This window comes from Hippocampus zosterae, chromosome 20 (genome assembly GCF_025434085.1).
Source record: "Hippocampus zosterae strain Florida chromosome 20, ASM2543408v3, whole genome shotgun sequence".
NCBI lineage: Eukaryota > Metazoa > Chordata > Actinopteri > Syngnathiformes > Syngnathidae > Hippocampus > Hippocampus zosterae.
Window position 1 is genome coordinate 9183016 of NC_067470.1, and position 15821 is coordinate 9198836.

Sequence of the window (15821 nt, forward strand, 5' to 3'; positions counted from 1 at the left end):
ACGTCTTCTAACATTCCCACAATCCTTTTTAAAGGCACACAGAACTGGCCATTAATCATCTTTACACACACAAACACACTTACACTGTATACATATTGTACGTACAAATATAACGGGGTCTCTTTTGGTGTATTTCCTGGGCATCCATCACCTGTGGCATTTATAGACCTGGGTGTGTGTGTCTGTGTATGTGTGTGTGTCTGTGTGTGTGTTGTGTGGCCAGGGGATGTGTGTATTTGTACAGATGCACATGGATGATAATGAAACGATGCGTTAAAACGCCAAATGGTGACAGATCGCGCACCTCAGAAATGAGCAGGCTTCATTTCCACTCAGCAGCTGTGTGTGCGTGTGTGCGTGCATGCGCGTGCGTGCGTGTCTGTGTGTTATGGCGGTGCAGTTTGAAAATTTGAGTTGTACCTGTATGTATATCATTAGTGGTATCGTATTGGTCATACTAAAGTCATTACCGATATCATTATTGACATTGGTGATAGCAGTTCCGATTAGTACTATATCATCTTTTTTGTTTGGGTCACTTGTCACTTTGTATCTGTTTATGATATCAGTATTGGTATCATATCAGTCATATTCAAGTCAACATTGATGTCAGTATTGATATCAGCTATATTTCTTACCCGAAAACAAAATAAACAGAGACATGACAGTGTCGGTTATCAATACCAATGTTGTTAGTGATATCATGAATGGTATCAGTGATAGCAAAATTTATTACTCATCCCTCGTCATCAATACCAGCAGTGGTTTCGTATTGGGCACGTTACCGTTAACCGTGTTGCTTTCATATCATTCCTAATACGGCCATTTCGGTGTATCGGTGATAGCAGCCTTTCTTACCCACTTAGCCCTCGTTATCAATACCAGTAACAGTCTCAAAAGTCTCCCGTGACGTTGTTGTTAGGGTTACTTTTGGGGCATATTCTTCAACAGACTGTTGGTTGGCCTCCAAATTGCACCAAACCCGCCTGCATGTCTGGGCTACTTAGTCATCCAAATATAATCAAGATAAAATTTAGTGCAGACTGTGTGTGTGTGTTTTTTTCCAGCCTCTTTGAGCTCAGATGCTTGAGATAAGTCAATATTTAGTTTGGGGGATTAAAAAAATAAATGGCGCAATCAAGTGAGTAAAGCAGCCTTTCCATCAGTAGCGAGGCGTCTAAATATAAGCGGTAATTTAGCATGATAAAGGTACTTAGTCGGGCGGTTTTTGCTCTGGTCTTGCCTTTGATCTATGCAAGAAAGCACAAAACAGACTTGTTATTTTTTTATGTGGTTGCTTTGTTTTGGTGCCACCGGGAGTCTTGGATGAGTTCAACGCTGGCATGAGAAGGGAACAAGAAGTCATAGGTTGTTCCATAGGAAAAAAACAAAATATCTTTTTAATAACCCAACACAGTATAACTGAATTAATATATCCATCCATTAATCCATCCATCATCTATCGCTCAGAAATTCTCTGCCTCACACACCAGCTCGGGCTCCTTCTCTGCCAGAGAGGTGACATTCCATGTCCCAAGAGCTAGCTTCTTCAGCCGAGGATCGGACCGCCAGGGTGCCCGCCTTTGTCTGCCGCCCAGCTCACATTGCACCCGACCCCTTTGGCCCCTCTCATGGGTGGTGAGCCCAAGGGAAGGGGGACCCACGTTGCCTCTTCGGGCTGAGCCCGACCGGGCCCCATGGGTGTAGGCCCGGCCACCAGGCGCTTGCCAACGAGCCCCACCTCCAGGCATGGCTCCAGAGGGGGGCCCCGGTGACCCGCGTCCGGGCAAGGGAAACTTAGATCCATTTATTTTAATCTTCATCAGGGGTCTTTGAGCCGTGCTTTGTCTGGCCCCTCACCTAGGACCTGTTTGCCATGGGTGATCCTGCCAGGGGCATAAATCTCCAGACAACTTAGCTCCTAGGATCATTGGGACACATAAAAACCCCTCCACCACGGTAAGGTGACGACTCACGGAGGGGTTAATATAAATGTAATTAAATTTGAAAAAAAATGCCAAAATAAAATGCAGTTCAATTCAATGAAAATATAAAATCTTGTGAACCTAAAATATTATATTCCATAAAATATTGGCGGGAACGTCAGCGCAATAAAGTCCGTAGCATTGGCTGGAACAAATTTTTTAAGGCTAGAAAATCGTCTGGCGATTGCTTTGTTTGCACGCAGGTTTCACGCAATCGCACAATGTGACACACAGGACGTTCGAGAATTCGACACCAAACGCCTTACACCGGCAAAACTGCGAGAACATGTGAGGAAATCGGAACTCCTCTGTCATTTAAGCGTTTCACGAGAGTGCAAAACAACCCTAATGAGCGCTTTATTTTGGGTTATGGGGCTATTAAAGCGGCCCCTCTAGGGCGTGATAGTTGCCCGCCAACAAAAATGAATTCCAGATAGAGTGCCACGCTTCAAACTGTCACACAAGCAACGCTTGGGAGCAAAAGAATCGGTCACATTCAACCTACAAATATTTTTCAATTAAAATTGAATGAAAATATATTATTTCAATTTGTCGTCAGCATGAAAAATACCATTTTACTTAAAAATACTTAAAATTTATGATGCTAAGCTACGATGCTACGCTGTTTAAAAACTGGATCGCAAAAATTGAGATTTTATTAAACTGGTCCCAACTCACTTGCACTGTGAATCCGGATGAGCCAAACGCATTTATACAACCCCCCCCCCCCCCCCCCACACACACACCCGTCTCATTTTTAAGGACCTGACAAGACGCTGCCAAACTACACACATGCCCACATCACAATTACATGAACAATGCGGCCTTTCTTTTTTCGCCTTCCCAAGCAGTCCCCGCACATGTGCCCCCACCCCCCACCCCCCCGCCCAAATATTCACGCTCATGTTTTCTCAGCCTGGGGCTGTATGTTTTTCTTTGTATGCCGGAATTCCTGTTTGCATTCACCTTCACACACCCCCACCCAAAAAAACACAAACATAATGAAGGGATTAACAGGCGATTACAGGTTGTTGTAGTTCTCCTACCCAAAACTGTCGGCGTGTGCGCTGTAGAACACGTGTTCGCGTGTCCGTACCAGTGCGGGAAGAGATAAGTCGATCGCTTCCACTCAGTTGCACAGGAATGAACACAACGTGCCTCAGCCGCCAGCAGAAGCAAAATTCGGAATGAAGATGGTTTAAGAATTGGAAAAACACATTTAAATAGATGGTTTTCATCACTTTTAGTTTTAAATAAAGGTGTTGATTCAACTTGTCAACTTAAGCCAGGGTGGCATTAGGATTTTATTAGCCTGTGACTGCACCGATTGCCTCGCTGGGGTCGGTGCTGTGCAGTTGATGTTCTTTTGCACTTTTTATTTTTATTTTCTCAAATCCAAGTCTGGTCTTGTCTGTTTTTGCAGGCCACCCGCTCCACCCTGACCGCCCACTGCTCCTCCCTGGGCGACTCGCTACGGAAGGAGAACGAACTGGCGCTGATCATCGACGGCCAGACCTTGAAGTACGCGCTGTCCTTCGAATTGCGCCAGGCCTTCCTGGACCTGGCCCTGTCGTGCAAGGCAGTCATCTGCTGCCGGTGGGTCACGTTATTCATAATGTTAAGTGGGGAGGGTTGCCTGGAGTGTGTGTTGGGCCGGGCGGGAATGCTTCCATTACATGTGTTTATGTGACACGGTAGTGATGGCTTCCATGCTGAATGTTTACATCCTGTTCCCTTTTTTTTCTATGACGTTTCCACTCACAAGCAGCTGTAAAGCTTAACAAAAGAGTTTCCATTCCTCATTTTTGTGTGTGTGTGTGTGTGTGAGAGAGAGAGTGTGAGTGTGCAGGCAGGAGGGAAGTAATTGACTCATTGCATTTCCAGGCTGTATCCGGCGGGCTGTTGCTCGCCTTGCAAACAAACGGCCGTCTTCCTATTGTCTGTCCTTCCCCTCGACACCCAAAATGGCTGCCTCAACCCAAAATCGGCTCCTATTTAAAACATTAACTTGACATTTTTATGATAAATGAAAATTCTCCACCCTTTAACGTCATTTTAATTGAAGGTGAAAAGGAAGGCACCGAATGAAAATGCGAACTGAGAGGTTAGCATCTCATGCTAGCTCGCTAGCCGTCATATTGTTTCACTTCACTTGCGCCTCACACCGCGTTCCGTTAAAATGAAAACACCTTAAATTCAATCTGTATCAACTCAATAACCCAACATTACCTCAATTGCTATCGTAATAAGACGTCATTGTGCTAACGCAAATAAGATAAGATCAATTTACAGCCTCTAGCAGCAAGAATGTGGGTAGAAAGAAGAAAAAACAAACAAGCACCGTTCAATTAAGTGCAATATAAATACAAAATTGATAAATCGCAGTGCTATTTACAATTGTTTTTCACATTTTACATTTGTTTCACATCATTTAAGTATTATTGTTATTATTTTTATTCAGCAGCCTGACAGCAGTCCGTAGGAACGAGCGTCGGTATCTCTCCTTCATGCAGCGCGGGTGTAACAGTCTCTGGCTGAAGGAGCTACCAAGTGCTGTCAGAGTGGGCTGGAGGGGGTGGGAGTGACTGGCCATCATAGCTTTTAGCTTAGTTAGCATCCTTCTGTTGCTATTGTTGTTCTGTTAAATAGCGAGTGTTAGCATGAATCTTGACGTTAAACATCACCAAAGGAACATCTTTTCAAATGATAACATCACGAAAATACCTACAGATACAATACAAGCTTGTTCATACACACGATGCCAACAGAACAAGGTGTCATGTTTTGACTTCAAATCGAAATGACCTCAACGGTATTTTTCGTTTTGCGACCATCCCCCCATATGACCTCACTGCTGTCAGAGTACCCCTCAAGGGGAGCTTCTTGTAATGGAGCCTTGCAATTGTCTCTGGACAGACAGAACTGGTTGTCGACAGGGATCGGTGATGCGTACAGGTCAAGAGGGTGGAGAAGCACCTGAGGCGTACACACACACACACACACACACACAGACGCAAGTAGAAACCTCTCAAAATAGACGTTAAGTTTTCATCATTCCTACGAGGATTTTGTTGACTATTTAAAACAGTTTTTCGTTTGTGTGCGCGGCTGTGCCGTAGAGTCTCGCCGCTGCAGAAGTCTGAAATCGTGGACATGGTGAAGAAGCACGTGAAGGCCATCACGCTGGCCATCGGCGACGGCGCCAACGACGTGGGCATGATCCAGACGGCGCACGTTGGCGTGGGCATCAGCGGCAACGAGGGCATGCAGGCCACTAACTCCTCCGACTACTCCATCGCGCAGGTGCGCCCGCGCGGCACGCTTGCATCCGATTCTTAAAATTGTATTTCAAACAGATCATGGATTTTGATGATATAATGGGAATTAGGATGAATTAGGGAAGAATTAGGATTACTGTGTTTCAGCGTGTCCCATTTTTTTCGATAAAATTTAACTTCAATAATATAGTAAAACTATGATTTTTTTTGTTGAGTAAAATATCATATTTAAACTTAATGATGATATATATACAGTAATAAATAAAAAATGTTCGAATCTACCAAATTTGGATCTGTCCTAACAACGATGAAAATCAAGAATAACAAACATTTTTGTTGTTGTTGAGTAAAATAAAATCCGGTAAAAAGGAAAATAAAATCTGGAGTAAAAAAAATAATAAATAAAAAATAATTTCCCAGACACATACAAATATATGCAGATTTCATAACAGAATTTTAGTCGACACTAAAACGGAATCAATCAATGGGGAAAAAAATCTACATGTAAAAATGTTCAAATCTAACATTATGTCAATGAGAAAAAAAATCAATAAAAAAATTGAAATTAGGAAAAATATTGTCATAGTCAAAAACATTTTCTTGAGGTGTGGTGCCCTCCAAAAAAAAAACCCAAAACAACATAAAATATAATCCCAACAATGGTGAGTCAACCCATTTGTTTCAAACAGCCTCATTTCCATCATCATCAGGGTTTAAAATTCCCCAAAGTAGATAAAAAGGAAGACAAAAGGAATTTCAACCCTTAATTGCAGAGTTTATCTTGTCAGTGTGATGCACACGCACACAGGCGATGTCATTTTACACTGTTTTTTTTTTTTTCTTTTTTAATCTTGCTGCCCCCCCGGGCTCCTCACACAATCTGCCTGCCGATCACGGCAACACTCGTCTGCACTTTCCCCTTCATATCACATGTCACAGTCTAGCTACTTCATGAAATTTGGATTTTTTTAAATTAAGTGCGTTTATAGACGTACAAAAAAAATGGATACATGTTCCTTTTTTAAAAACACCGCAATATAGCTGCTATTTAGCATTAGCATTAGGACGGTGGACTGGAAGGCAAATTTGTTTGGGCGTTTAAAATGGAGACGTAATTCTCTTGATTTCATCTTTTAGTGTTGCGTTTATGTAATTCGTGTGTGTGTGTGTGTGATTGACAGTTCTCATACCTGGAGAAACTGCTGCTGGTGCACGGCGCGTGGAGCTACAACCGTGTCACCAAGTGTATCCTCTACTGCTTTTACAAGAACGTGGTGCTCTACATCATCGAGGTACACACACACACACATACACACACACACACACACACACACACACACACACACACACACACACACACACACGCGCGCACAGACAGTTGGATGAACAGAGACGATTTGCAGCTGTTGCCTAACACGCTTGACAGTGATGGACGAGGTGCCCTTCTGGTGTCTGCTTTCTGTCTCCGATGCACAGGCGAAATGTTTAGATAGGCGCTGTTGAGACCTTGGCTCCGACAATCAGCGTTGTGTTTGTATTTGTGTGCTCCCAAAAAGTGTGGCCCTTTTTAAAAAACAAGCACGAATCTATCGAGGAATGCGCCAATACTTGACGTCCGATACTATGAGAACAATACCGCAAGACTAGCCTGACATATACCATTGGCATAGAAGCCATGTTAGCCGTGACTTATCCTTACATTTTCTGATCTGCTTTATCCTCACTAAGCTCACGGGGGGGGGTCCTGGAGCTTATCTCAGCCGTCTTTGGGCAGTAGGCGGGGGGACACCCTGAACCGGTTGCCAGCCAATCGCAGGGGCACACAGAGATTCGCGCTCCCACCTATGGACAACTTCAAGTGTTCAATCAGCCTGGAATGCATGTTTTTGGAATGTGGGAGGAAACCGGAATACCCGGATAAAACCCACGCAAACTCCACACAGGGAGGCACAACTAACGAAATAATTTTGCAAAATTTTTGTCTGATATTTTTAGAGGAGGGCGGGGGGAAGTCGATGTTTTAATTCAAATATGTGTGTATTTTCTAAAGCATGGCCTCTCATAGCAACTGAAGGGCCCCCAGATAGCAAAGGATTTCCCTCCCGTTTCAGGCTCTTTGTGTGTGTGAGATCAGCTGTCCCCTTGCCTGGCTGTTTTGAAACAGTGGGGGGGCTGTCAGCTGTGCCCCCCAAACCCCCTTGACCCACCCCCTTCCCTGCCCCAACCGACTGTCTGACATTAAGGATGCCGGCAGGTGCAGTTTCTAATGGCACTCGTGCGTGGTTGCATGCGTTTGTGTGTGTGTGTGTGTTACTATCTCCTATGTCAGGCTCCGTTCAGGCCAAAAGGTGGAAGAGCATCTTGAGGGGAGGGGGGGAGGTCACAAACAACATGGCGCCGTTGTCAAAGAAGAATGTAGCCACTGTGTATTGTACAAAATACAAAGAGGGAGATGCCGTTCATTGATTGCGCTTGGGTCACAGAAGCTCTCCCCGCTTTGCTTTTTTTCCCACCAAGACTTTATATGAAATTCATAACGTAGCGAAGTATTAATGTCAAGCACACAATTTCTCTTTAGTAAGGCCATGTGGCTTCATAGTGGAAAGGGTTTTTTGTTGTTGTAGTACAGTGCACTCCGCTTAATAGAACACCGGTTAATAGAGTAATCCGCTTAATAGAGCAAAAGGCTCTGGAACAGATTTGCCTAATGCAATTTCCTATAAAGATACTCCGCTTAGTAGAACAGATCTCCGCTTAATAGAACAGGCCGTAAGCAATGAACATTGTAAACTAGTGGTTTTCGAAGTGTAGCTATCGCGATACTGTACCACTATCGCGAGAAAACGCGGTAGTTCTAGCCGTATACAGTAACAGGTAGCACGCGTCACTCCACACATAGACACACGCACGTCACAATGGCTTCAACTTCATTCAAGAGACGAGGGCTATCACCTGCGGATAAGAAGGACATACTCGGACGATACGATGCATTGCCGGATTCTCAGAAGGTACGCCCGCGGTTTCCAGGACTTCCCTCTTATCCAGCGCATTGAGAGGGAAGTCAACCGCAAAATTACGGACTCCTGTTTCCAGACAAAAGTAACGAAATTTTCCTCGTGATTTGAGATGTTTGACTGAAGTTGATTAAAGTTGTTGTTTGATTAAAGATATGGACGTCCACAGTCGAAATATTTCTTCTAACTCGTCAGCAGGGGGTTTTCTGCGTGCATAACTTGGTCGTCGACGTGTCTGAAGGTGTACCTAATAAAGTGTCTCCGGTTAATAGAAACCCCGCTTAGTAGAACAGAAGCGCTTCGGCCCAATGGTGTTCTATTAAGCGGAGTGCACTGTAAAAGGTCATGTGATAGGAAAGAGCATTTTTGATTGGCTGAGAATCTTACAACAAATTAAGTTTTGGCTTGCTTTTTTTTCTATAAAAGTAACACGTACACAGTTTTACACATCTTTTTCCCCAATTTTTTTTCTCGTGTAATATTACGGCTGAGTTCCGTTTTTTTCAATTTCCTGTAAAAAACATAACTTATGTTTTTTTACTAGAATCATTAAAATTAAAAAAAAGACTTTTATTCTTGGAAAAGATTTTTACACTTTAATTTCAAACAAAAATGATTCTGAAAAAAATATATTTTGCATTCTAAATTAAAGGGTTTTTTTGAAGGGGGGAAATCAACTTTCATTTTGACTTTTTTTTCTCCAATTTCGACTTTTTTTTCTTAACATCTATTTTTGTGTTTCTTTTAAATAACACTACCAGCATCACAACTGGATTGTGCCTTTATTGTTGAGAAAAAAAATGAAGCTTTTTTTTTGTGTGTAACCTCCCGCTACAAAATGCCTTTTGAAAAAAAAAATACAGCCTGTAAAAATCTGACAATTTTGCATGACATGCTCCCTTTGGTTGCGTGTTTCTGAGGTCAATTAGGCAAAACCTCATGTTTGCGAGTGCGTTTTCATCACATTACAGTGATGGATACCAGACAGCGCAATGGATTTGCAGGAAATCCGACATCCCGTTTGAACACTTCATACATCAGCGGCAGAACCGCTTTAAGTGGAATGCAACCCAATCTGCGTGTTGTCTGATGAGCCTCATTTGACTTTGAGCTAAATGGCGCGAATGAAAATGCACACGCGACGGCGAACGTGCGCGTCTCCGTCATCACTCAAATACGACTTCAGTCTTGAAATAAGCTTTTCTTGCGGTAGATCAGTTGCTGAATATCCCAATCAAAGTCCCTTGTCAGCCAAACAGCTTCTCTACAAGTGGACAAGAGCAGTACAAAAGCGGGAAGTTGTGATACCGAAATGATGTCTGGCGAGGGTCTACTTACCCACGTCGCTGTTGTTTTGTGTCTGTCCTCAGCTGTGGTTTGCTTTCGTCAACGGCTTCTCAGGACAGATCCTCTTTGAGCGCTGGTGCATTGGCCTCTACAATGTGGTGAGTAACCACTGATGGGCGAGCCGTCGTCCATTCGACTTGTCGACTGAGACGCTTTTCCAAACACACCTTTAGCCCACCCATCCACTTTTGGACAGGTTACAGCTTCTGGGGAAAATGTCAGCTTTATTTCTGTCAAGATTATGCCTTATTTCTCAAAAATGCAACTTTTATCCCATCCCGTAAAAAAAGAAAAAAAATCTTTTTTTTTCACCTCCCCAACCTTTTCTTGAACAGAAGATAAAAAAAGTTATAACATACAGTATATATTATTTTTATTGGACTGTTTTAATGGAATTAATACTTACTTTTTTGCAAATTACTTTTGTATTAGAATTTTTTTTTCCGTGTGATTTTTCTTGAAGATCAACAGGATCCTAAACTTTTCGTCCCAAAAAATACAGTTCTATAGCTTTTTGACTTTTTCACGTAAATATTATTTTCTTTCTTGCATATTTGAATTTTATGAGAAAATGTGCTTTTTGAAAAATATGTAAATATATTTACAACTTTAAAATGGTATGGCCTCTTTTTTTAATCTGAAAAATGTTGATTTTTTTTTTCACAAAAGCATCATTTCAAATATATTTACAACTTTTTAATTTGGAAAATCCATTTTTTCTCCCAGAATATTATAATTTTTTTACTGGGAGAAGTCCAACATTTCACTCTGAAAATAAAATTCACATCATGAGCTTCTCCCCTCCACCCTCTTTTTGAAAATAAATAAATAAATAAGATCACTTAGTTTGTTAATACTCAAATAATACTTTTTCCCCCATGAGTAATATTGTAAAAGCTTTCTCAGAAAATGACACTTTTTTAACCTATAATAAAACTTTATTTTTTAATTTAAAGCCTTTCATGCACCCTGTAACCTGATAACATGATAAACTATCCACTGTCGTAATCACTGTCCGCGAATGGGTTAATCCACTTTTATTTTATTACAAAATTATTTCTCAAAAAAAAAAAACACATTTTTTTGGGGATGTTCACAGCTTTAAAATCGTAAAAAAAAAAAATTTCCCTCTAGTCATCAATTTTTGATACCACTTGGAAAAATGCATCCATTTCATTCCGAGTGACATTTCATAATATAGTGTGTGTGTGTGTGTGTGTATGTGTGTGTGTGCGCGCGTGCGTGCGTATTTCCCAGATATTCACGGCCCTGCCTCCATTCACTTTGGGCATCTTCGACCGGCCGTGCAGCCAACAGAACATGCTGCGCTTCCCTCAACTTTACCGGATCACCCAGAATGCCGAGGGCTTCAACACCAAGGTGCTCGCACAACCAATACACACACACACACACACACACACACACACACACAAAACACACAGTCTCGCTTGGCATTGGCACGGTCTCATGAGGTTTTGGCGAGCGCTGTTTGTTTAGCGCGCCGGCAAGTCAACAAGAGTGTCCGAAAGGGGCGGGCCTGGGCCGTTTCCATGGCGACCCTTTGGAGATTCATAGGTGGCGGATAAGGAAGTCTTTCTTTCGGTGGCTGCAGTCTGTCGTACATGTGTTCAATATTCACGTGTGTGTGTGTGTGTGTACAGAATGTTTTTATTTTTTTTAACGTGTGTGTGTCTGTGTGTGTGTGTCTTCAGGTGTTTTGGGGTCACTGTATCAACGCACTGATTCACTCGATTATTCTCTTTTGGTTTCCTCTCAAGATGTTGGAGCATGGTGAGTGTGTCAGCGTGAACGCTCATTGAGTCATATTTTTTTTTCCTTCTATCATCTCTTCATTTCATGGGGAAAAAAGGTTTTCAGAATGCTACAAATGGTTCAACTTTATTTTGTGTTCTAATTGGATTTTCTAAAAATAAAACTGCAAGTGGATGGATGATTTGAGTGGTTCAGAAAATAAATAGATGAATCCTTTTCATAAATTATGACTTGGCAAAAAAAAAAGAAAAAAGCCTTTGTGAATTTTGACCAAAAATTTGGGGTAAAATTACAACTTTTTCTTTTTCCTTTTTTCTAATGCGTTCCAACTTTTTTTGCATTTAATATTAACGAGGTTATTACACACTTTTTTTCTGAATAGCGCTCTTGTTTTTTTGTTTTTTTTAAACCTTAACACAAATATAAATGTATGTTTTTGTGTGTGCGTTTGTGCGTGCACAGACTCGCCCTTCAAAAACGGTCAGGGCAACGACTACCTTTTTGTGGGAAACATGGTCTATACGGTGAGTTTTCTCTTTTTTTTTCTTTTTTGCACAATAATCTGCTGAACTTTTGTCTCCTCCTTTGAAGAGGGGGGGTGGCGCGCTGCGGAGGAAGATCTCTTCCCGTCTGTGTCTGACACACACAATCAAAATGTTCCTCCCTAACACCCCAGTGGATCATTTGAGGTATTTTTGTGCTGCAGCGATCTGACACCGTTTGTCATTGTTTGTGTCTGCAGTATGTCGTCGTCACAGTGTGTCTGAAAGCTGGAATGGAGACCACCGCTTGGACCCGGGTAAGCGGATTGAGACCCTCTCACTTCCCCTACACCCCCCCCGGCCCCAACCAACCAACCGCCCGCTATGAATTATGGCTCGTATCGAAAGGCCGACAAGTGGAAGGAAATGCGATCGGGGGGAAAAAAATGCGATTCGCTTACGAATGTTTTTTCCAGGCACTTTTTATATGGGACAATATCAGCAATGGGAATAATGGAATTGGGGGTATAAAAAAGGTTTTAAAAATGATAATGTTAGAAGAGTACACCAGTAAAATTACAAGGAAAAAAATTGTCATTTTAGTTGAGTCAAGTGCTAAAATTATGAAGGAAGATATCAAATATATAATTTTATAAGGACGTATTAATATCCCAAATAAAATCTTAAATCTAATAAGGTTCTAGCTGAAGATAGACTGAAGGATTTTTTAAAAATAATTATTTTTTTTCCCCCCAAAAACTGCAAAGACTTTCATTTTAGTAGCTTTTTTTCTATTAAAAAAGTTTTTATTGTACAATTTATTTTCTAAAAATGAATCTGAATTTCTCTTTTTTAATATTTTTTTTAATTGTTCCCTTTTGTGATTTGGATTTTTTTTTCATAGCAATTGTCATTTTCCTATTAAAAATGTGTAATAGTGATTTTCTTGGGGGGTTTTTGTACTTAAAAAAAATAAAAACATCTTTTGCAAATCTGGAATTTTACTACGACTGAAGAGGAAAATCTGACTTTCCAACATTTTCATCAAGACCTCTTTCAAAAATATGAGTCTTTATCATGGAATAATTTAGTTTAAACATTCTTAACCTTTTTTCCCCCTCTCATAAAAAATAATTCTGAAACAGAATCTTACTCTCGCTTTAATAACTGAATATGAATCCACCTCCTGTATGACAAAACATATGGAACAGATCAGGTGTTTGACACATTTGACGCGAAACAGCCACGGGCGGACACGCCGCGCATTGCTAGTGCCGTGAACACGGAAGCAGGGCTGCTAAATGTTTGGCAGGCACGCCAGATGCATTTCCACACGACGTGTCAGCCAACAGCTGAGCGCGGAAATGGGAACACAACTCACAGATGGACTTTTTTTGGGGGGGGGGGGGGGGCTTTTATGACTGGAATTGACACCCCTTGTAGCACATCAGAGACGTCTATATTGAGACCCGTTGACTATTTGCACTATTTGACCTCGTCATCCTCTTGTGTCCAGTTCTCCCACCTGGCTGTGTGGGGAAGCATGCTCCTGTGGCTGGTCTTCTTCGGGGTCTACTCGTCCATCTGGCCCACCTTCCCCATGGCACCTGACATGCTGGGCCAGGTAAAGTCAAATCAACGATTGCTTATTGAAATGAATGGCAATGCCATTCAACCTCTCCGGCGCCCCCCCCTAAAAAAAAAGTATCATGATTTTTCATTTAACCCTAAAACTAACCTACATCTGGATTTTTTTTCTCGTATTTTTATTAGTCTTCGGCATGAAAAAAAATCACGGTTAAAAAAAATGGTATCATGATTTTTCATTTAACCCTAAAAATAACCTACATCCGGATTTTTTTATCAAGCGTTTTTATTCGTCTTTGGCATGAAAAAAAATGAGGCTAGAAAAAAAACCACCCAAAAAATGGTATCGTGATTTTTCATTTAAACCTAATGATAACCTACGTCAGTATTTTTTTTCTCAAGTGTTTTTAATAGTCTTTAGGCATGAAAAAAATAATAATGGTAGCGGATGGCAACACACATAGTGGTTGATGAACAACTGTGACATTAAGATGAATTCATATAAGTGGAAACAACATTTCAATAGCTGTCCACTCTAGTTACCGCTCTCCCTGAAAGGGTTAAAAAAAAATACTTGACGGGATTGTACTTTGCAAACACATCCCAATGCGCTTTCATCTGTTTACTGAACGCCGGTAGATGAGTAACATTTGAGACTATGACAACTTTGCATCAATATTTTATCTCGATCACTTGATCCGAAATCAGTGAACTCTTTAGGCGCGGAAAAAGGACTTCGCGGCCATGTCTCGATCTTTCATGGCATACTTCAGCTGAGAACATGGAGTCTTCTGGTAGTCACTGTTCGTATCATATTGTGTTGACTTATACGACGTGTTTCGTGATCATTTTTTCGAAACAGCATCGACTCTTGACAAACAAGGCGGTGGAAAGCCCGCTTACCACCACCACCGCCGCTGATGAAAACAGAATCCCTCCAGTAGGCAATCACGCAAAGTCCGAGAAAGTTGAGCCGGAACGACCGCACAGGAGCTCGGCGTCAACAAAAGATTGATTCAGCAAAACGCTTTGCCCATCGAGCGAAGAGGTCAAGCGGAACATATGACGCCGAGCAACCTGAAGATGGTACCGGCAAACGTTTTCACCTGTGGCGGGAAATAGCAGGGCGTTTGCTGCCGCGTTTGTCAAGACACAGGTCCTGTTTTCCAGAAACTTGCCACGGACAGCCTAAAAGCCCTTTTCGCGCTGCACTTGCTCCGCTTGAAAGGCTCTCTCCGGCAGCAGTTGCGGAAAGACAAAGGCGACCGGATTGCCAGTGTAGTGTTGACGAAGCAGCGAGTAAGCAGGGGCGCATTTGCTGCCGGGTTCGCCGGATTGCTAAGTGCAGTGTGAAAAGGGGGTTTAGCTATCATTCGATTTAGCAGGAATGGAGAGGTTACCACTATAGTTACTCGTCAAGACTCTCTTCCTGGGTGTTCCGTCACGGGTGCCCACCGGGGAAGGGCGTAAAGGCGGACTGGCGTCGCGCACCTGCCGCTTGTCACCCGAGGCCCCCCCCCCCCCGAACCCCCTACGTCTTTTACTGCCCTTTGCGGAGGGTGTTGACTTAAAAGGGGTGGGCTGCTGTTGCTCCTGCTGCTGAGGAGGGACAGCGGGGTGATTGAGAGAGTCGTTGTAGGGATTATAAAGACGGGCAGGGGGGGGGGCTTTAGGTAAGGCGGAAGGGACTCTTGGGGCCGGGCTCCCTCTCAGCCCATTAATTCAATTTGTGTCAGGGATCCGGAATGTGCTCAAATATCCCAGCAGCTGCTCCGTCTGACTGCGGAATGGGCAGGCGAGACCCCCGCAACCATTTTTGCAGCGTTACCCAATCCTTGATCTTACCCCGCCGCTCAACCCCCCCCCCCCCCCCCCGTGTCCTCCCCACACACTTTGTTTTAATGTCATTCACAATAACATTGTCTAATTCTGCGGCTCACTACTCCAGACTGTATATTTCTACTTGAGTCGGAGCCCATGTTTTATTTGTGTCTCAACTGTGACTAATAATTCAAAAGCCTTGTTGGATGAGTTTATGCTGTCATATCTGGTTCCAACTGTTGCCAGAGATATTTTCCTCCTAGTTTTTCTGCGTCTTCATCCTGACCTTCCCCAGAGACGACCAAATTATTTATGTGCACTCTGTAGTTCCTTCTGCAACACAGTTGTTTCCAGCACGAATACTTTAACCGACTCCGACTTGGGAATTCGTCCAAATGAGCCTCAAGACACATTGCAAACTTACTTTTGTTGCCGAGGCGGCCCTAGTGTGGGGTCAAAGGTTCGGATGACCATTTTCTGGATTCGTCATGAAGAAGGTTGCGCAAATGCAACTGGAAAGTTCAGCCCCTGACA

At 42.6% G+C, this 15821-nt stretch overlaps 1 protein-coding gene across 10 annotated transcripts in view; it reads left to right on the top strand.

Annotated features, from left to right (window-relative positions):
* The window catches only part of atp8a2 (ATPase phospholipid transporting 8A2), a 45265-nt gene that overhangs the window by 22724 nt on the left and 6720 nt on the right, over window positions 1-15821 (top strand). For all 10 annotated transcript variants that reach the window (XM_052054770.1, XM_052054767.1, XM_052054768.1 and 7 more), the window contains 9 exons: window positions 3409-3581; window positions 5105-5288; window positions 6445-6555; window positions 9648-9722; window positions 10882-11004; window positions 11337-11415; window positions 11860-11921; window positions 12140-12196; window positions 13396-13503. In XM_052054770.1, the coding sequence (XP_051910730.1) occupies window positions 3409-3581; window positions 5105-5288; window positions 6445-6555; window positions 9648-9722; window positions 10882-11004; window positions 11337-11415; window positions 11860-11921; window positions 12140-12196; window positions 13396-13503 (972 nt within the window). The remainder of the gene's footprint in view (window positions 1-3408; window positions 3582-5104; window positions 5289-6444; window positions 6556-9647; window positions 9723-10881; window positions 11005-11336; window positions 11416-11859; window positions 11922-12139; window positions 12197-13395; window positions 13504-15821) is intronic.